Here is a 21,297-nt window from a genome sequence, read left to right as displayed (position 1 = left end):
TAAAATATGTTAGTTTTAAATACGCTGAAAGGATTTTGACTATTTAGAAAAAGTAAAACTCAATGTATTCTGAAGGAAAAACAACAATGGATTACTCTTGTTCAGTTTGTTCACGTTTCACTCACCACAGGTTACACAATGTTGCGCATGAGGAAAGAAGACAAAATTATTGTGCTTTTGCATTCACGACAGTTCGTTGTATAGGGTATTGGGTATAAGAGGGAGCAGTATAAACTACAGACGCTCAAAGAGAAAAACTGTCTAATTTGGCAACACTTTCTTTGTTTAGGAAAAGCCAAGGGGTTTCCAACAGCAATGATTACTACGCACCTTCGAAAAAAGTTACTTTTGATTACTTATTACTTTACTGATTACCTCTGATTCCCAGTAATCAATCTCTTGTGATTACTATAAATTAATCATGATTACCAATGATTACTTAAGATTATCATTGATTACTCTACTGATTACTATTGATTGCCTAATTAATTCGTAAATGATTACAAAAGTAATCTCTGATTACTACGCACTTATACGCCTTTCTGGAAACCCCTAGCCTGTTGACGATATTGCTGACGGTCAATGTCATTCCGGCTTATAACTTTGTAAAGCTCCATGTTCACGAGTGCCATAAAACTTCACATTTGAAGGGCTTTAGTTTACGCTCACTGATCGATCGCTTGTTGGTTGCTGCCTTTTGTTTTGTTGATTGTTGCAAATGCAACAGCTGTGCTGTGGAAGATCTCGTGTTAATTTATTCAGAAAAGTTATGAAAAATATACAAAAATCAACTAGGGACTTTGCTCATAAGGACATATAAATACAGTATATCGAATAGTGCGCGTTTATGTATGGTGCCGTGGTTACGTATTATGAATCGACAATTAATTTTTAGTACTTCAGATTATCGGTTAACAAGCTAAATTGTGCAAAGTAACTGGCATGCAGTCCGAACACAAAGTTCGTCGTTCTACGAGAGCTCAAACAATTCACTCCGATCAGGAGAATGCATCCGCTGATGAGCGGTTGGTTATTGACGTTCCCGCGAAATCGCCGGCTTCGGATAAAATGTCCAAACAACAAACTACTTCTACTCCAGTTAAAGCAATTACACCAAGGAAAATTTTGCCTTTAGCAAGAAAAGTACGGCGCAGACCGAAATCGTGCAGTTCGAACAGTACCAGCGATGAATCCTCCCGTGAAGAAACGGAAGGCGACGATGACGATGATGAACCAAATCGACTTTTACCCAAATTAACTCGACTAAAGGCCAAACAGCTGAATAAAAAACCCCTTCCTATAATTCCGTTGAACACTCCTCGGCCGGACGCAGAGGTTGCTGCATTGATACGGGAGGAGCTGGGTTCCGATGATGATGACGAAGAGTACAAGCCAACGGAAGAGGAAATCCATTCAGATGATGATCCAAATACTACGGTATCCGACGTTGATTCCCAACCGAGGACGCCAGCAACACCGGCCACTCCGGGAACAACTGAGCAAGAAGACACTGGGAATGCTTGTTACACCAAGGATGGCCTATTTAAGATTCCACGTCCTCGAAATGATAGTCAATGTTCGAATTTGGAACAGGAGCAGGAAAACATTGCACGCAGGACCAGATCAAAGTTATGCCTTCAGACGACGGCAATTGAAACGATCGAGTCAACGTTCGTTCCACCGGACATCACCACGGATATGTACGATCTTGATTGCGAAATGGATCATTCGTGGAAGGAATTTCTGTTTAATTTCACAAAACCGTTGCGTAAGTTTTAACCCGATACTATGGTCTGATAACAAGGTTCATCAATGCTAAATATTCACAGCAAATCATGCGGAAGATGATGATGATACCGATCCAGAGTATGTTGCAGCGGGTAAAATTCCCAGTAAGTGCAGCCAAATTTTGAGAAACTTGTATGGTTACAGATTCGTTTGCTTTTACATTTTTAGTTGATTTCGAAGAGCTTCGAGAAGCTCCCGTGTCGCGAAAAGAACTCAATGAGTTAGTCTCAGAATTTATAGAGTGCGGTCTGAACTACGATACTTATATAGAAGATGATTTTTCCACGGTGTCCAATGTAGTTAGAACACCGAGTACAAATGCATTCCTTGAAACACAAAATTGCCATGCTTCTCAATCTGCTGATCAAGAACAAACGCAGTCCATCAACCAGAATCAGACGGTCAACCTAAATGAAACCGCTATGAAATGTTCGTATGCACCAACCGATGTAATAATTGTATCATCGGAAAATAGTGCACTCAATACAAATCAACAGCCTGTAGCTTCAGTAATTAACACATCGATCATCCAAGACGCCACGCCATATACGGGGAACTGCGGGTTTGCAACGAATATTGTTCAAACTGTAGCCTTCGAAAACCAAAGTACGGTAGATTTAACCAAATGTCATCAGGGTAATGCACAAGCGACATTTCCATCATGGAGTAAAATGGACAGTGGACGGTTTTTTGTGCAGGAAGCAACAATTCACGAATCAAGTTTTCGACCGTACTACTATCAACCGAATGCAAATGCAGTATCAGTTAACCAACTCAGAAATGGCCAGCTGAAGCCCGCCGATCGTCGGTACCGTTACGTACATACTAAGATCCCGGTGGAAGTACACATCACAGATGATTCTATTGGATATACCGACTTCCAATATCAGCTCTTCCAGCAGCAGTTGCGTATGCATATTCAATTGGCAGCGCAAAATTTCCTGCAAAGCTACGCACATCCTGAATTTTGGAACAGAGCTGAACAATTTAAAACGATGTTGGTAGGAGGATACATTTAATTATCTTAAATTAATGATAATTTACAAGTCAAATTGTAGTAGTTTTTTCTTCTATTATCGCTATTGAATAGCTGGAATTGTTATTGATTTTCTTTCTATTCTTCAGCTTGAATTTCAAAAAATGTTTTCCAATAATCCTACTGCCAAACCTTGGAATCTTGACGCTGCTGTCGAATGTTGCGTGAGTTGGGAAGCAGATCTTGAGAAACAAACGGAAGAAAACAAGGAAATGATGAAATTTCTTTTAGAGGAGAAAGACAAAGCGTGAGTTTACTCCGGTTTCATAGGTTTAATATCTAATCATTTGTATTGATTATTTTACAGCGAAAAAAATTTGCAATGCACTCGACATTTTCATTGGAAAATAATGGATAAAATAGTCGACAGTCGTGCTTTTCTGTACCCGAAACTACTGCCCCACACACCGTTCCGTATGAATTTTAATCGGAAATTTAAGATCGATTGGTCTGAAGAGCGTCTAATAGCACTTGGATTGGAGACGTTCTTACCAATGGTTGAGCGAGAGATCACCAAGGACAAACAGCATTTCCGGGGTAAAAATCGAGCGCTGATGTTAGCAAGTGAACATATTGCCCAGTACTTCTGTATGCCACACGACACGGAAAGGCTGCTCAACTGTATTCTTGCACGCCGAAAACGGGTCGACAGTAAAAGCCCAATTCAGGTAAATTTCTTTTCGCGCGTTGCATCTGTGTCTCTGGGTCTTGATTGAGAATCTTTTGCTTATTCCAGTACTATTTCAAGCATTCGAAAGCCGCGCCCTTCGAGCACGTACTTGAGAAAATCGACTTCAACAATGTGATTACGCTGGGACAGTACCAGAGAAATATATTACCGTATATTTGGGACAAGCATATATATTCGAATGAAAGGGTGAGTATTAAATACTGGATATTAATATGATTCTAATGAGTCCAGCAAAATTGTGGTTGTGATTGAATGCGCTGGAAAATATTTAAATTATTGCAATTTTAACAAAAGTTTGTTATACGTCGAAAGGTAACATTATTTTTATTATTTTAATCAATTACAAATCTTAAATTTTGATCTGCAACTAATAATCCGAATTCTACGTCAAAACCAATCAAATCAAACCTTAAGAAGTTGTTAATTTGCTTGCTAGTTGCTTCCATATGATCATTCATAGCGATTCGTCCGATGCATCACGGTCAAGCTAAGCTAGCCAAAAAGCTGTGTTTTTAAACCGTACTGAAATTACTATCATCTCGGTACGAGTGGGAATAGCCTCCAAAATAAAGAATATTTAAAGATGCTGGGAAAAACTGATAAATCAACTTTGCGTTGTGATCTGACCGTTCTCACCCGCAGTAATGATAGATTCTAAAAATCTTAACATCACTTCTGATGCTTGTCCAATATTTATGACAAAATGTATAGATTTTGTACTAATCATAAATTTAAAAACCGTAAACGAAAAAAAAAACTGGACACACAAAACCGGTTGTAATCATTTTTGTAATCAAGTTTAAATCTCTTTAAACTGTCTGGAAATGAAGTCCTGCTAAATCGACCTTTATTCTGCCTTTTTTGCCAACAAAATGCTCATACCTTTCAATTTGCCCCTTTTATCAGGTTTTGGGCAGTGGTAAGGGCCGATATGTTTAGACATGCATTTATTAAATTAAAGTTTATTTATGATCACTTTTGAGCTTTTGCGAAGGTTTGTTATTTTTGTAATAGTTTCATGTAATGTATTGTACCATCTTCGACTACGTCGTACAGGTTAAAACCTCTAAACCAGTTTAAACTTTATCCTAGCACTGGACACATTTCCGGACAAGGTAAAATCAAGCATTAAAGTATTGTAAACACAAACTCAAAAAATCATTAGGGTTTAAACACGCGCCATTGATTTCGTGGATTTTAACAGTGGTTTCATGCTCAAACCGGTTGGTGAACGGCGTAACATTGTTTCAGAAGGGAAGACGCTGGGTGGCCCATCAAACCTATTATCCTCCATTATCTTGGATGGACAGGCCATATAATGGACGGAGAGTGCCAAAAGCTTGGATTTGCATTTCGAGCCGATCTGCAACCGCTGCCTCGCGTACCTGTATAACATAGTATCCCATAGTAGAAAATAGATCCCATAGTGGCCTTAGCCTCTTATCCAGCAATTCCTATCCTAAACTAAAGGGCCCCATACACGTACGTACATGTTGGCCGAAAATGTTGGTGAATTCATGTTCGCCCAACACGCTCGCTGGTGTGTGATTGCCACGAACCAAGCTGACAGAAAAAAATGTTCGGCTCGCCGCTCGAGCGAAATGACCCTCCAACATTTTGTTCCTTTCCAACCCAACATATGCGTACGTGTATGGGGGCCTTAAGGTCGTATACCGAGCTGTTGAGGGTTTGCCGATTCCTCAACCAAGTGCGCGATTTTACTCCAGGTTAAGAGCGGCTCACGACAACGTCTGACCCGGAGCTGGCGGCTTAATTAAGATCCAATTTTACGAGTGCGATGGAGCGACCAACGAGTTGACAACGAGTTTTGTAGTAATGGGCAGAATGCAGGATCGCGTGATGGACTGCAAGGTGATGCACGAGGGGAGATGTTGAGGATGAAAGGTCATTTCTTTAACTACACCGTCGTAAACGTGCACTGTCCACACGAAGGTAGGCCCGAGGATGAGAAGGGAGCATTCTATGCACAACTAAAGGCAACTGTCGACAACTGTTCGCCACGGTACATCATCGTCATTGGGGATATGAACACCCAGAACGGCGGGTGATTGGGCCTCATAGCCTGCACAGTGCACACCAACACGAACGATAACACCAGGCATCAATTTTACAGGTTCCCGAGGGCTGGTGATCAGAAGCACTTTCCCCGCAGAGATATCCACAAAACCACCTGGAGGTCATCTGACCAACGAACATTGAACCAAATCGACCATATTCTCATCAATGGCCGGTTTTTCTCGAACATCGCCAATATACGCTCCCCACGGGGTGCGGATATCGACTGGAATCGTTACCTAATAGCAGTCTATGTGCGCTCAAAACTATCGACGGTATATACTTCGCGACAAAACCGCCCTCCTCGGCTAAACATTCGGCAATTAGGCAACCTGGGAGCAGGATACTTCCTTACTGTTCATGTCCATGTCCGCTGATCCGGCAGATCAAAGGGATGAAATCAGAGATCTCCACTGCTTACGGTTACCGGTCATTGCTTTTACCTGTCTCCAGGACTTCTCTCGTCTACAGCCCGGATGTCGTTTGCTAAGCTGCGTCGCCATGAGCCTCTGTCTCTGCCTCTTCTACGCAGTCCCTGTGGATTCCAGTCGAGTGCTTCTCTACAGATCTCGTTCACTCTTTTCCTCAAGGTGTGTCCGATCCACTTCCACCTACGTTCACGAATTTCTGTTGCTATCGGCTGTTGGCCACACTGGCCATGAGCGCACCTACCTTAAGTAGTGTACTTTGATCGTTGCAGCTGAAGTGATTATGACACTGACAGGTATCCGTCACAGCCAGGTCAGTAAAAGAAAACAAAGTGAGCGATAGCAGAATTCTTCCACGTCGATAGTCGAATTACTATTATTATCCGCTGCAAGTTATTAAGAATTTAAAAATCTACTTATTGCTAAACGTAAAACTATTCTTAATACTATGTGTGCGCTAAGCGAAAATGAATTAAATTAACTTAGACGTATCATACCAACTATTCTTACAAACTAGATTATCTACAGTTACACTTAGAGTAAAAGCACCAGTATATACTACAGTCGGTAAGAGGATAATTGCAGTTACTAAATACTAATTAATCTTAAAACCTAAACTAATCGTGTTATATACAGGACACCGTCGCTGTCATTCCTGTAACTAGAAGATTACGTGATCAATACTATACTGAATCTAAGCCGAAATTGTATACAAAAAGGAACTAAACGTAAGTCTTATCAACCAGTATTCAAGCTAGATCGATAATATGTCAATTAACTAAAGAATATGCATGATGATTGTACATTTGTCATCCTCGCAGGAAAATTATATTCTCCCAAAACCGAAACTGTTGTTTTATTGCGGTCGGTCGGGGAATACATTTTCGGAAAAGGATTCCGTTGACGCGATTGTCAACATCATATAATTTTCGTTTACGTAACGGTCGTCGGTTCTAGGAAAAATGACACGAAGTGGTAACAAATCCGCGATGAGGCCTGATGTGTCAAAGAAAAGTGTGCTTGGTAATGATAATGCTACTGGTGATGTGGGTGGTGGTTTGCCGGTCGTGATGATGCTAGAGGAAGCACTGGAAGGATATGCATGTAAAACGTGTCGAGGGTCCGACACCTTCGAGATAGTTCAGTGCGATGAGTGCAATGGGTGGCATCAATTTTCGTGCGCCGGTGTTTCGGAGAATATCGCCGATAAGAGCTGGAGTTGTACTAACTGCGTAACTGCGAAATGGGTCCAGCGAACCAAGGCTGCTTCAGACGGAGTACTCGTGAAGGAAGATCTTATCAGTGATCACCAGTCGTTGAACGACCAAATCATCGGAAAAAGCGCCACCAGCACCCGCAGTAATCCAGTGATTTCTTTAGCCGCAGCATCGCATATATCAGCTAAGTCGCTGACACTCCCGCGGACTATTCAATGGCCAGCTCTGGGATCAGTACCCAGTCAACAAAAGCAGCAGTCACCGATACCAAACGGGAATATAACCGATGTTTGTTCCGGTCCAGCATTGCTGACAGTGCCATCAAGTGTTAATCCGCAACTGCTTCCCGGTACAAAGCCCATCCATCAGAATAACACGTCGCTGCTAGAAATACAATTGCCTGTGATCGATGCAGTGGAGACGATGTCCAGTATATCCATTTCGTCGCAGAATTCTGCAAAAGTCCACGCCAAGCTGCAACTGTTGAAGCTACAGGAGGAGCGAGCATTCCAGCAGCAGCAAGAGGAGCGCCGAAGACTCGCTGAAGAGAAGGTGGCCCAGCAGTACAAGCAATATCTTGACAGCAAGTATAGAATCCTGGCGGACCTGGCAAGTGAGCCAGCGTTGAGTCGCAGTTCTAACGCCTCGCGTCATCGGGTCGAAGAATGGGTCGAGACTGCTAACCCAAAACCACCGGAGGCAGTTGAATTTGTTCTTTCGGAACCAGCCAGGAAAGATGATCAGCAAGCAAGCCGGCATGACCAACCGTGTCTAGAACAGCCGACTCAGCAAAAAGAAGAAGTCCTGAAGCAACAACAGATGCAGGCCGAACATTTACGCCAGCAGCTAGACAGGCTGTTGGAGAGGGAGCAGCAATTTCGTGAGTACCAAGAGCAGCAGCTGCACGAACATACTCGACAGCAGAACCTTCTAAAGAAACAAAACGAGGAGCTCGAGAAGAAAGCAGAAAATATCAAGCGGTTGTTGGCACAACAGTTGGAACAAGAGCGGCGGTTGCGCGAGCGAGAGCAGCAGTTACGCGAGCAACAGCGACAGAGTACGAATGCTTCCAACCAGATGCTTGAACCGCAACCCATTTCTCAGGTAAATCCGGGAACAGACAAATTGCATCGAATGTCATTAGGTGGGCAAGCTGAACGATTCGTTCCAGATTCAATACCACAGTCAACACAACTTCATCCAAGGAAGCCAGGTTCGTTGTGCACAACGCGCGAGGATCCGACTCAAGGACATAGAGGGTCCCTATTATACTCATCGTCGATGGCCGAATACAAGCAGTTCCAGCTTTCATGTTCCCAAATTGCTGCCCGGCAGACCGTCGCCAACGATCTGCCTATATTTTCTGGCAATCCAGAGGAGTGGCCAGTATTTATGTCTATGTATGAACGCACGACCGCCATGTGCGGGTTCACGGATGACGAAAATATAGTTCGGCTGCAGAAAAGCTTAAAGGGCAAGGCCTACGATGCTGTAAAGAGCCGGCTGATGCATTCTGGAAATGTTTCGGGGATACTGTCAACCCTAAAAATGCTATTCGGACAACCCGAGGTAATCATACAAACGCTGATAGGAACGGTGAGCTCCCTACCGCCAATCCGCGAAGACAAACTAGAATCGTTGGTGGACTTTGCAGTGAACGTCCAGAACTTCTGCGCCACCGTAGACGCGTGTGGGTTGCAGGAGTATATGTACAACTTTGCCCTTCTACATGAGCTTATCGGCAAATTACCGCCATCGCTCAGACTCAACTGGGCACAACACCGTCGAACGCTGACAACAGTCAACCTAGCGATTTTCGGCGGGTGGATTTATTCTTTGGCGGAGGCAGCAAGCGCCGTAATTTCTCTACCAATAATACACGACGAGAAGTCCACTCGACGCGAAGCAGAGGGATCAAACGGGATCGCCTATCTCAACGCTCATTCTGAAACGCTCCGTTGTAAAGAGAATTACAGCAGCGAATCGAGACAAATAGCGGCGGTTTCAAGTGTGTCGAAGGCATCCTGCCCTATCTGCAACAAAAGCTGTAAGTCTGCTGATAAATGCAAACGTTTTCTGGAATTCTCCAGGGAGTCACGATGGGCTGCCGTGAGGGAATTTGGATTCTGCCGTACATGCCTCCGCATGCATAAAGGGTACTGCAAGGCTAATATTTGTGGTAAAAACGGGTGCACCTACCGGCACCACGAATTACTGCACAACGATGCAAAGGAAAAGCCGAAACCCAATGCAGCTACGATCTTGTATGAACAATCTCCGCAACCCAGCACAAGGAACTGCGGGTGCAGACATTATTGCTGACACGAAGCACCGGATTATTCGTCAGTTCAAGCCCCACATCACCACCCTGAATATAGCATATTACCAGTATCACCACCACCACTAGAACCACGTAATCGTTCTCAACAAAACACAGCAGAAGTCCACATCGCTTCTCTATGTACTTGAAGTAAGTAAATCGCTCGTCAGGCCGCCTCACCAATCGCAGGCCGTCATCGCCAATTGCAGTGTGCATCGCAACTGTTGATCGAAGGATAGGGTTACCCGTAAGACGATCAAGGCCCAGGTTTCTCCAGCAGTATTGAGGACAGCATCGAATCTCACCATGTTAGACGTTCGGTGCGACGGAAAGTAAGCCAATCTGGGCTTGGCATACCTCGGGGGAGTGTTGGCCACACTGGCCATGAGCGCACCTACCTTAAGTAGTGTACTTTGATCGTTGCAGCTGAAGTGATTATGACACTGACAGGTATCCGTCACAGCCAGGTCAGTAAAAGAAAACAAAGTGAGCGATAGCAGAATTCTTCCACGTCGATAGTCGAATTACTATTATTATCCGCTGCAAGTTATTAAGAATTTAAAAATCTACTTATTGCTAAACGTAAAACTATTCTTAATACTATGTGTGCGCTAAGCGAAAATGAATTAAATTAACTTAGACGTATCATACCAACTATTCTTACAAACTAGATTATCTACAGTTACACTTAGAGTAAAAGCACCAGTATATACTACAGTCGGTAAGAGGATAATTGCAGTTACTAAATACTAATTAATCTTAAAACCTAAACTAATCGTGTTATATACAGGACACCGTCGCTGTCATTCCTGTAACTAGAAGATTACGTGATCAATACTATACTGAATCTAAGCCGAAATTGTATACAAAAAGGAACTAAACGTAAGTCTTATCAACCAGTATTCAAGCTAGATCGATAATATGTCAATTAACTAAAGAATATGCATGATGATTGTACATTTGTCATCCTCGCAGGAAAATTATATTCTCCCAAAACCGAAACTGTTGTTTTATTGCGGTCGGTCGGGGAATACATTTTCGGAAAAGGATTCCGTTGACGCGATTGTCAACAATCGGCCGTTGCTGACATCGACGATGGAGTTCCTCATTGGATATCCAGTTGTCAGGCCACCGATTAGTAAATACCTGTAGTTTTTGTGTTGTCTCCCGCTGAGAAGCACCACGTTTCGCAGGCATACAACAGTACGAATTTAACGTATGGATTGAAAATTCGGGAAGGAAATCTGGTCACAAAGGAACGGGAGGTGGTGGACAGGTGGAAGGAAATTAACCTGTCTACAAACGATAACAGCGTGCCGGTTCACGATCTCAAAGAGATCTGGCGAGGAATCGGTCAGTTGAAAAATAATAGAGCCACCGGAAAGAACCGACTCTCGGTAGAACTCAAAAAAACTGCAAAGAACCACTAGCAAATGGCACTTTACAAGATAATTTCAAGGATTTCGGAAGAGGAGAAACTACCGGAGGAATCGGTGGAAGGTGTGGTATGTCCCATCTATAAAAAGGGCGATTGTCTCGATTGCTGTAATTACCGTAACACTATGCTGATCATCGTCGCCTGCAAGGTGCTCTCCAAGATTACGCCGTCTATTCTCAAAAGCAAGAGAATTTGTAGGGCAATATCAGGCGGGAGGCGGCAATATCATGTGAGTGGGAGCCCGCGCTACTACGGATTAAATCTTTACTCCGACAAATGATCTAGAAATGTACTCACACATCATATTTACGTGGCTTTCAGGGCAGCATACGATACAGTCGAGTGCGAACAGCTAAGGCAGATAATACAGGAGAACTGTTTTCTGGACAAACTGAGGAGGTCATCAAAGCTACCCTGGAGTGAAAGATGTGCTGCTACGTGAGTTTTTCGTGCCCCCGAGTGGCTTTGAATCGCGCAGAGGGTTGTAGCAAGGGGATGGGCCCTTCTGTATGGTATGCGACATCGCTAACTACTGAAGGTGCGATATGGCAACCGGGCATCGAAACGAGAGGAACTTTCTTCGGCAAAAGTAACCAAATCTAGCCGTCGTTGACGATCGCGTAATCATTATAAGAAACCTTGCTGGAGACGGCGGAGGCAAACTACGCAGGACAAATACGGAGGTAACAAACCAATGCGTCAAAAACTAAATTTATGGTAGAAAGAGGCTCCTGAAAAAACAAAGGTCGCTTCCCTCGGACAGTGATCAGTGACTTTTGACGATGTTGAACTGGAAATGGTTGATGAGTTCATATTTGGGATCTCTGGTCACCAGCGGCAATACTACGAGTAAGGAGATTCAGCGACGCATTCAAGCTGGAAGTCGAGCATACTTTTTCCGAAAACGTTTTTGACGGAGTACAATCGGAAAGCGGGGAGTAAAGCAGGCGTATGAATGACGAGCTGCAGGCTCTATTTAGAGAGATTTTCATCGTGCACCTGGTGAAAGTTGGGAGACTACAGTGGGCTGACCATGTCGTAAGGATTGCTGAACGACTGTGCAGTGAAATCTATTCTCGTTACGTATAGAGGGATCCAACACGCGGGATATCTCGACCAGTTTGAAACCGACTTGTGTGTGTCGAAACGCTCGACGAATTGGCGACGAGTAGACCAGGATCTAGAACAGTAGAGAGGAATTCTTGATACGGCAGGAGCCACTACGGCTCTCTGCTGCTAAAAGAAAAATAAATTCAATTTGATGAAATATGTGAGTAAAGTGTTGAACATTAAAACCGATTTTTTTCTGACTATTTCTTGCATGACACTCGTTCAGATAAATATTTTTGCATGAAAATCAAAACTTGAGCATCTTTTGAGTATAATTTCATGAAAAATTAGTCATAGTCATAGTCTTGATTCCATCGTTTTTACAATGTTGTCTGTTAACCCTCTAACGGGCAACATCGTAAAAACGATGCGATCAAGCCAATGACTATTTTATCATGAAAGTACACTCAAAAGAACCTTAAGTTATGATTTTCATGCAAAAATAATTATCTGTAGGAGCGCTTGGTTAGAAAAAGTCCAATTTCTCTTTTTCGTTTTTCATGACTAACGCTCTACCCAGATATTTTTTTAATTCAGATATATTACAAAATTGAAATAAAGCATGAAATTTACTCATAGAAAAATTTTGCAGGTCAGTCATTTGGTTCTGGATGTCCTTTTTCTTCAAAAGTAAAAAACGGAATATTCGCGCAATAATTATTTTCGAAATTTTTAAGAATTTTTGTTTTTGAAAGATGATAATTTTTGAATGCATGGTTAGAATGTTGTGATATTGACATCAAAATGTCAGGAAATCTGTTCAGAACATATTTTGCATATTGTCAATTCAAAACAAATTTTGTATGTGGCTCTGGAGCTCCAAAAGCGAAGGCCGTCTGTAGACGGTCTTACCCGTTAGAGGGTTAAGAAAATAAAACCTTGTAAATTCCAATAATCACCTGTACTATTACTTCGCTAACTGAGATATTGAATTTTGCGAAAATAATATCCCGGAAGAATTTTCGACTATCTTCGTTTGCAGCAAGGTAAAAAAATACATAAAATAAATAAATGAATGCAACAGTTTTACCAAGATTTTTGCCAAGGTTTTTGCCGTTTTTGCAATCACGGCATGGTTTAATGCCGACAATGTTTCTGGCATCACGGTTGGAACAAATCAACTAAATATTTTGGCTGCGTACTCTACTGTCAAAAACGTTTTTTTTTGCCTAATTCTGATGTCTTTTGTCAATGGTATTAAACTTATGAATTTTTTCTTTAAATTGTTAATTATAATGCGTATTTTGTTTTATTTTCTAGATAAGTAAACTGTACCCGTCAAGTGTTGTATCCACGCCAAAGGAAAAAGTCCGAAATAGCGCCAGATCTTCAACAGCAACCACGGACGCTAATGTAAACATCACCATCAACGTATCGATAGATCCACAGGAGCAAAGTGCTATTTCCGTCGAAAAAAATTTGCAAACGCCCCAGCTATCTGCCAATCAATCGTTCCAGTCGGAAAAACTGCCAAAAACCAGGGAATATCGCGAAAGCACAAAAGAAATAACCCTTGCCAGTTATGTGTCTGAGTTTCGTGAAGATTCGATTGTTTCAATCCAAAACAGCACTAGCAATGTGAAACATTTTAAGAGTGAACCTGATTTGTTGGAAATTTCGAATCAATCCGCTTTGTTGATTCAAAATCCGAAACAAGTATCGGAGGAGGAAAGCTGTTGTAAATGTAGCTGCCATAAAAAGGAAAAGGAAACTAAGACTGACGCTAAGCAGCCAAGAAGTGTGCAAAAGCGATTGACGGATTATTTTCGACCTGCTGAAAAGCAGTCTACTGTTTCAAATAGGAAAACACGTCTTAAACAAAAGTTTTGGGAGATTTTGCAACGCTTTCGCGCTACTGATAGGTTTGAATTTGAAAATAGCAGTGTTTTTCTTACTCAAACCTATCGTCATATTAGATTGATATCCGACTTCACTTATTTTCTTGATGATTTGAAAAATATGATTTCCAACGCGAATGTAAAAAAGATAGACGGTGAAGTAAGAGTTGAGGAAAATGTACTTACCGGAACAAATCGTAAGCCATCAAAGGTTATCGATGGCGAAAACCAGGAAGCAACTTACGCTTACAATTTTTTTGAGAGAGTAGAAGAAACTCTGCTTGGCGAAAACAAGCATGTTCAATATGAGAAGTTCCTTCACATTCTACAGAGTTTCGACGGAAAGGACGAACGTGTGGCCGATTTATACTATAAAATTGAAGAACTGTTTTTGGCTGATCACCCAGAGCTCGTAGATTCTTTCTTAACCTTTCTTTTACCGGGACAAGCAGCTGAAGTAGGAAAATTCTTCGAGCATTTTATTCTTACCAATGCAAACGATTTTTTGGCTAAGCTCAACGTATATTTTGCTAAGCAACCATCCCAGATAAAGAAAGTATACACTTGTATTAATGAACTATCCCAAGAACCGGATGTTACAATGGAGCAGATTAAATCACGAATACTCCCACTTTTGAAGGGTAATCCACTGCTAATCGAATGGTTTCTACAGTTGTTCCCACCAGAAAAACCAATAGAGAGTGGTAATCTCAACGACTATGAAGTCATATCGTTGAAAAAGTTACCTCCAACGGATTGTACTGATGCGGGTCAAATCTATGAAGACGTTCCGTTTGTAGAGGTTCCTACGGAACCAATCGGCGAGGGTACGGTGTGTGGTATGAAGTACATTCAGGGGCGAATTCTCTATGGAACATTGCCGGCGAGACTGTCATTTCTTGCGCACGATTGTATTCCACCAACTCAGCCAGCGAATGAGCCATCGCCGATCAAAGGATGTGTTCACAATGTTCGTAATATGGAAAAGACGAAAGGAAGTGGTACCGCTGATGGCATTGATGAAAAGGATCCCGAATCAGAAATGCGATCAGATGCAGCTGCAAAGGAGGATTCACCATTTAAACTCTGTGATAAGGCCGCTTTCAAAGCGCACGCCATTAGACTGAATCCTCTTGTGCACGGTGGAAAGGGTGTGAATTTTGCCGAGGTAGCCCATTTGCTTGTATCGGATGGCGATGCAACTTTTGAGAGGTAATGACTTTTTATTTATTAAATAACTAGCTGACCCGACAAACTTCGTATTGCCACAAATTAACCTGTGTTGTACATAAATCATGAATCTCGGATGATCTTTGTCACAATCTCGAGTTTTGCAAGCCCCCCAGTGGGCGGCGCTTCCGACGGCGGGTCACCGGCAACACTCGCGACCGTCTCGTCCTGAATGATCTAGTGTTACACATGATAAATTTGGTTCCATTTACTTGATTAGTTCTAGAGTTATGAGGAAATTTGTATTTCGTTTGTATGAGAGCCCCCCCTCTTAAAAAGGTAAGGGGTCCTAATTCATTATAGAAAAAATGGTTGCCTCCAAAAACACCCACATGCCAAATATGGTTCCATTTGCTTGATTAGTTCTCGAATTATGAGGAAATTTGTATTTCATTTGTGTAGAAGCACCCCCTCTTAAAGTTGGGAGGGGTCCTAATTCACCATAGAAAATATTTTTGCCTCCAGAAACCGCCACATGCCAAATTTGGTTCTATTTGCTTGATTAGTTCTCGAGTTATGAGGAAATTTGAATTTCATTTGTATAGGAGCCCCCCCCTCCTAAAGTTGGTAGGGTCCCAATTCATCATAGAAAAAAATTTTGTCTTCAAAAACACCCTCGTGCCAAATTTGGTTCCATTTGCTTGATTAGTTCTCGAGTTATGAGGAAATTTGTATTTCGTTTGTATAGGAGCCCCCCTTCTTAAAGTGGGGAGGGGTTCTAATTCACCATAGAAAATATTCATGCCCTAGAAAACTTTCACATGCCAAATTTGGTTCCATTTGCTTGATTAATTCTCGAGTTATGAGGAAATTTGTATTTCATTTGTATAGGAACCCCCCTTCCTAAAGTGGGGAGGGATCCCAATTCATCATAGAAAAAAAATTTGTCTCCAAAAACATCCACGTGTCAAATTTGGTTCCATTTGCTGGATTAGTTCTCGAGTTATGAGGAAATTTGTATTTCGTTTGTATAGGAGCCCCCCCTCTTAAAGTGGGAGGGGTCCTAATTTACCATAGAAAATATTCTTGCCCTCGAAAACTTTCACATGCCAAATTTGGTTTCATTTGCTTGATTAGCTCTCGAGTTATGAGGAAATTTGTATTTCATTTGTATAGGAGCCCCCCTTCCTAAAGCGGGGAGGGATCCCAATTCATCATAGAAAAAAATTTTGTCTCTAAAAACACCCACGTGCCAAATTTGGTTCCATTTGCTTGATTAGTTTTCGAGTTATGAGGAAATTTGTGTTTCTTTGGTACAGGAGCCCCCCCTCTTAAAGTGGGGAGGGGTCCTAATTTACTATAGAAAATATTCTTGCCCTCGAAAACCTTCACATGCCAAATTTGGTTCCATTTGTTTGATTAGTTCTCGAGTTATGAGGAAATTTGTATGGAAGCCCCCCCTTTTAAAGAGGAGAGGAGTTATAATTCCCCTTATAAAGAGGGGAGGGGTCTCAATTTACCATAGAATAAATTCTTGTCACCGAAAACACCCACATGCCAAATTTTGTTGTATTTGCTTGATTAGTTGTCGAGTTATGCAGAAATTTGTGTTTCATTTGTGTGGGAGCCCCCCCTCTTAGTGTGGGGAGGGGTTTCTAACCATCACTAAAACCTTTCCTGGCCCCAAAAAACCTCTACATGCATATTTTCATGCCGATTGGTTCAGTAGTTTTCGATTCTATAAGGAACATACGGACAGACAGACAGACAGACAGACAGACAGAAATCCTTCTTTATAGGTATAGATTATTACCCGAATATAATTATTCTGTGGCTGTTGACATCGGTTGGCAAGCTTTCATGTTGTGACGTTTAGTTTGATTCCCTTGTGGATAAACGATGTCAAAATTCCCTCAACCGTAATTATTAGTTGATTGTAATCATAACAGGTAGCTATTAGGTCTAACAATAAATTTTATTTTTCCGTTTTCAGCGATAACCTTTCGGAGGAGGAAAAAAGTTTATCGCCCAAGAAACCACATTTTTTCACGAAATCGATAGTAACAAAAAAGCGCATTAATTCTCCGGTAAATAAAAAACCCGCTGCAGGAAAATTCTCTCCTCCCACTGGTAAAAAATGCTCGCCAATCCTGTCATCGATCCCACCAGACTCAAAAGTTGTGTCCATTTCGAGAAAACTTAAGAGCTTAGTCGACTCACCGGTTGCAGAATCCGTTCCTGCCGAAAGTGAAACCGTATCAGCCATTTCAACTGGCACAGTGAAAAGAAAACCAGTATCATCTCTCAGTCCCGACGCACAAAGCTCGGCTAAACGAGAGAAGCTATCGAAAAAGTGTGAAGCTGCGGATGGCGGTGAGTCGGTACCCATTGGCGAGAAGACGGTTCAAATCGAGGAAGGTAAAGATACTGGCAGCCAATCCAGTTGGGCCAGAGAAGAGGACAAAGTTATTCTGGAGGAAATTAAAAATGGCTTCAGTACGGTAGAGGAACTACTCGGTAGAATCGAGAAGAAATTGGAAAGCAGAAGTTTATCAGATATAAGAAGTAGGTATGAGTTTCTAATGGAAGTATTGAAGAAATTCCAAAAGGCAAACTGAACAGAATTTTCTAACTATAACGCCAATATAAATACCTATTACTTTACTTTAATATGCATGATTCGATGAGAATGGTTGAATATATGTTTAGGAAATGTACATAGTTGCAGAACGAAAAATGATTATTTTACATTAAATGATATTATTTTATTGAATTTGCATTTGTTATTTGCATCCGAATTGTTGAAATATCGGACAATTTTAGAGATAAGATTTTTCAAAATTTAATTCAAACTGATGATCCTAGTTATTGCGCAACTTCTTGGGCTTACTTACTTATGTATCCATGTCCGCCGATCCGGATCTCTACTGCAGACGGTTACCCGCCATGCCCTGTACCTGTCGCTAGGACAGGTTCGCGTCTACAGTCCGGATGTCGTTGTCTAAACTGCGTCGCCATGAACCTCTGGGTATGCCTCTTCTACGGTGTCTTTGCAGATTCCAGTCGAGCGCTTCTCTGCAGATCTCGTTTGCTCCTTTCCTTAAGGTGTGTCCGGTCCACTATCACCTACCTACGTTCACGCAGAAGCAGAAGAGAGTTGTGGAATTTGTAGATCTGCTCCAACATGATGCGGAGCGTTGTGATATGGTCTACACATGATCGGCCAGCACGGAATCCAGCTTGCTGCCACCGGAGAGTAGCGTCGATCTTCTCCTGGATCCGGTTGAGGATTACCTTACGGAATACTTTAAGAGTAATACAGAGCAACGTGATGCCACATCAGTTAACGCATTCAGTTAGGTCTCCTTTTTAGGAACTTTGACCAATAAAGAGTCTCCACGGTAAAATGGCAACACACAAAAATTGCTCTAACTTTTGAACCGTTGGGTAAAATCAACTGAAAATTTGCATGGAGAAAATTTAAGGTGCATTGTTAACGTGTGAGAGATATGAAAAATGCCGCCGAAAGAACAGCTCGTTTGCGAAAAAGTTGGGAATCCCAAAGGTTAAGGTTAAGGCAAAGGTTAAGTTTGATGTTACAGGGAACCTCCGAAAACAGAAAATGTCGAACTTTGCCAGGAAATTCTTGATTTGGCAAGTAATTTGTTCATGTGTTCATTTGTTCAAGATAAATAATGTTCCATGCCTAAAGATTATAAACCCTCAAATACATCGGTGCTGCGGCCAATCGAGAAACACTGGGCTATTATAAAGCAGAAACTTCTGAAAATTCCTAAAGTAGTCGACACAGTTGATAAAATGAAGAAAGCATGGCTAAATATGCAAAACATGTCGATTTTAAGGCTGTGCAAAAATTCATGGGTGGGGTTAAGACTAAAGTATGGGCATTCTGATACGGAGGCGAAATTTAATAAAATGAAGACGCTAAAACTACGCTTAATTGTTTCGTTTGATGGCAATCGGATTAAAACTCGACTTATGCGACTTAATTTTGTGTGTTGCAATCGCAATTTAACCGTGGACAGCCTTTATTGCTGAAAAACTGAGGCATCATCTGGGCTGACAAGACGGGCCAGCTTAGAGCATCTCGGCTGAAATAACTATTGGATTTCATACTCTTGATGGCAGCTTCAATTTCATCCAGCGATGGTGCCTCCGAGTTGACGCGATTAATTCGACGAACTCTTGGCGTCATATGCTGCTGGTTTTGTTTTATTAGTCTCTGACATTTGAAATTCTAAAAAGTTGTTTAAAATGTTCAGTCCATCGCTTAAACTGTTCTGTAGTGGCATCTTTGTATCCATCCTGACACCGCTAAGGCGGCGAGAAATATCGTACAACAAACGGGTATCACCATTGGTGGTGACGGTTTCTCCTTTTTCCGCTAGGGAGTTAGTCCAGTCCAGACTCTTGTCCCGTCTACAAGCTCGTTCAACAGCCCTCTTCAGTTTGACGTAAGATTGATGGGCAGCTGTCTTAGCCGACCTGTTTTGCGCTCGCTCAATGCCGGCTTTTACCCCTCTCCGCTCGTCGATCTTCCTCCCTACGCCTGCGGCGTGCTTTGCCGAAGGTTTCGTCACTACACTGGTCATAATGAAGGCGTTCTTGATGCCGGTCCATTGCTCTTCGACGGTTCCACCAGGTGGCAACTCCGAGGCACGGGATTCAAGTTGTTCGACCAAGGCCCTCTTCACGTCAAGATTCTCCAATCGACGGACGTCGTAACGGCATCCAACTTTCTCCTCCCGCCATTGGACGTGCGACGCGCAAACGTATCTCAGAGCTATAACAAGATGATGGTCGGATGCAACATAAGCGCTTCGCCATATTCGGCTGATGCAGTCGATGTGATGTGGTCGATTTGGTTTTCTTTTCGTCCGTCGCGGGAAGCGCACGTGACTTTATGTGCTGGTCTCCCATAGACCTCAAAGATTTCTCCTAGCCCAAGGCGTCTAATAACGCGTTCAAGGTCCGCGTTGTTTGAGCCAATCTTTGCGTTGAAGTCACCCTGCGGGATTTTCTCAGCCATGCTGTTCAGCTGACTTCGGCAGCATCTGTTGGCAGCCACGTAGCCAGAAGGGGGGGACCGGGGCCCAATTTTGATTTTGACTCTTTTATATGCATATTTTTTCGTTTAGAACTACAATACATTAAATCTATTGTAATTTATTATATTTATAAGCAGTAAGATATGCATATAATGTATTAGGAGCCAAGATAGGGCTCCTGGCCCCCACCTCTGGCTACGTGGCTGTCTGTTGGCGCATAGCACTGGATTATTGTAAGGTTTCTAACCCGTGTTCAGAATCTGGCAACGATTACTCGCTCGTTTATCGGTTCCCACTTCATCAGGACCGCATGTGTCCCTGGGCTCAGTAGGAATCCAACTCCTCTTTCTTGAGTAGCATTTTCCCCTCTTATATCAGAGTAGAGCAAGATTTGCCAGATTGATTTCTTCTTTCCTTTTCATTGCCTCTTTATTTTTTTCGGGTACAGAAGGTACACCGCCAACACCGTACGAGGGCGAATGTGGATCGATCTAAACAAGCACGGAACAGGCAAAACTCGGTCTTCCGGAGGAAAAAGCGCCAACAGGAAGATCGAGATCGCGAGGCGATGGAAGAACTGTACCGTGCTAACGATAAACGGAAGTTCTACGAGAAGTTAAACCGTTCGCGCAAAGGCTATGTGCCGCAGGTCGATATGTGTCGAGACTCAGACGGTAATCTTCCCAGATAACACAAAATCGTAATAGAAAGTGCACATTAAATCGTTTTCATGTCAATTTCACATTGGAATTGTATAATGATTAGAGTATGTCAAATCGAAGTGAACAATAAGTTGTTTTGCAGTCGTGCTTGCCTTCATATACAATTCATGACTGTGAATTATAAAGCAGTATAGACGATTGCAATATTTGATTATATCTTAATCATATATTCAGGAGTATTTAGTTGCGTGTTATAAAAACTACGCAAAATAGAATTACAAATAGTTGTCAAAATTTTCGCATGTATTTCGCCTCCACTTTGGTGCATATATGTTTTTATATGGCGTGAAATATAACTTTTTCGTTCAGATATGATTTCGTATATCTCAGTTGTAATTGAGATGTACAAACCAAATGGTTTACTGGGTTCTCACGAACGAACGTGAGGTGATCG

The 21,297-nt window shown here is 42.1% G+C and overlaps 1 protein-coding gene across 1 annotated transcript; it reads left to right on the top strand.

Annotated features, from left to right (window-relative positions):
* Positions 1-763: 763 nt before the first annotated feature.
* On the top strand, positions 764-17,835 carry LOC128741221 (uncharacterized). The gene is made up of 8 exons (XM_053836867.1): positions 764-1,768; positions 1,830-1,892; positions 1,957-2,789; positions 2,914-3,071; positions 3,132-3,492; positions 3,561-3,701; positions 13,365-15,154; positions 17,106-17,835. Exons 1-8 carry the CDS (start codon positions 943-945, stop codon positions 17,728-17,730), a joined length of 4,797 nt encoding a protein of 1,598 aa, XP_053692842.1. The 5' UTR covers positions 764-942; the 3' UTR covers positions 17,731-17,835.
* Positions 17,836-21,297: the final 3,462 nt, after the last annotated feature.

The sequence above is a fragment of the Sabethes cyaneus genome, chromosome 3, assembly GCF_943734655.1.
Source record: "Sabethes cyaneus chromosome 3, idSabCyanKW18_F2, whole genome shotgun sequence".
NCBI classification, from domain to species: domain Eukaryota; kingdom Metazoa; phylum Arthropoda; class Insecta; order Diptera; family Culicidae; genus Sabethes; species Sabethes cyaneus.
Note: the sequence above shows the minus strand (reverse complement) of the source record. Positions and strands in the feature narration are given on the sequence as shown.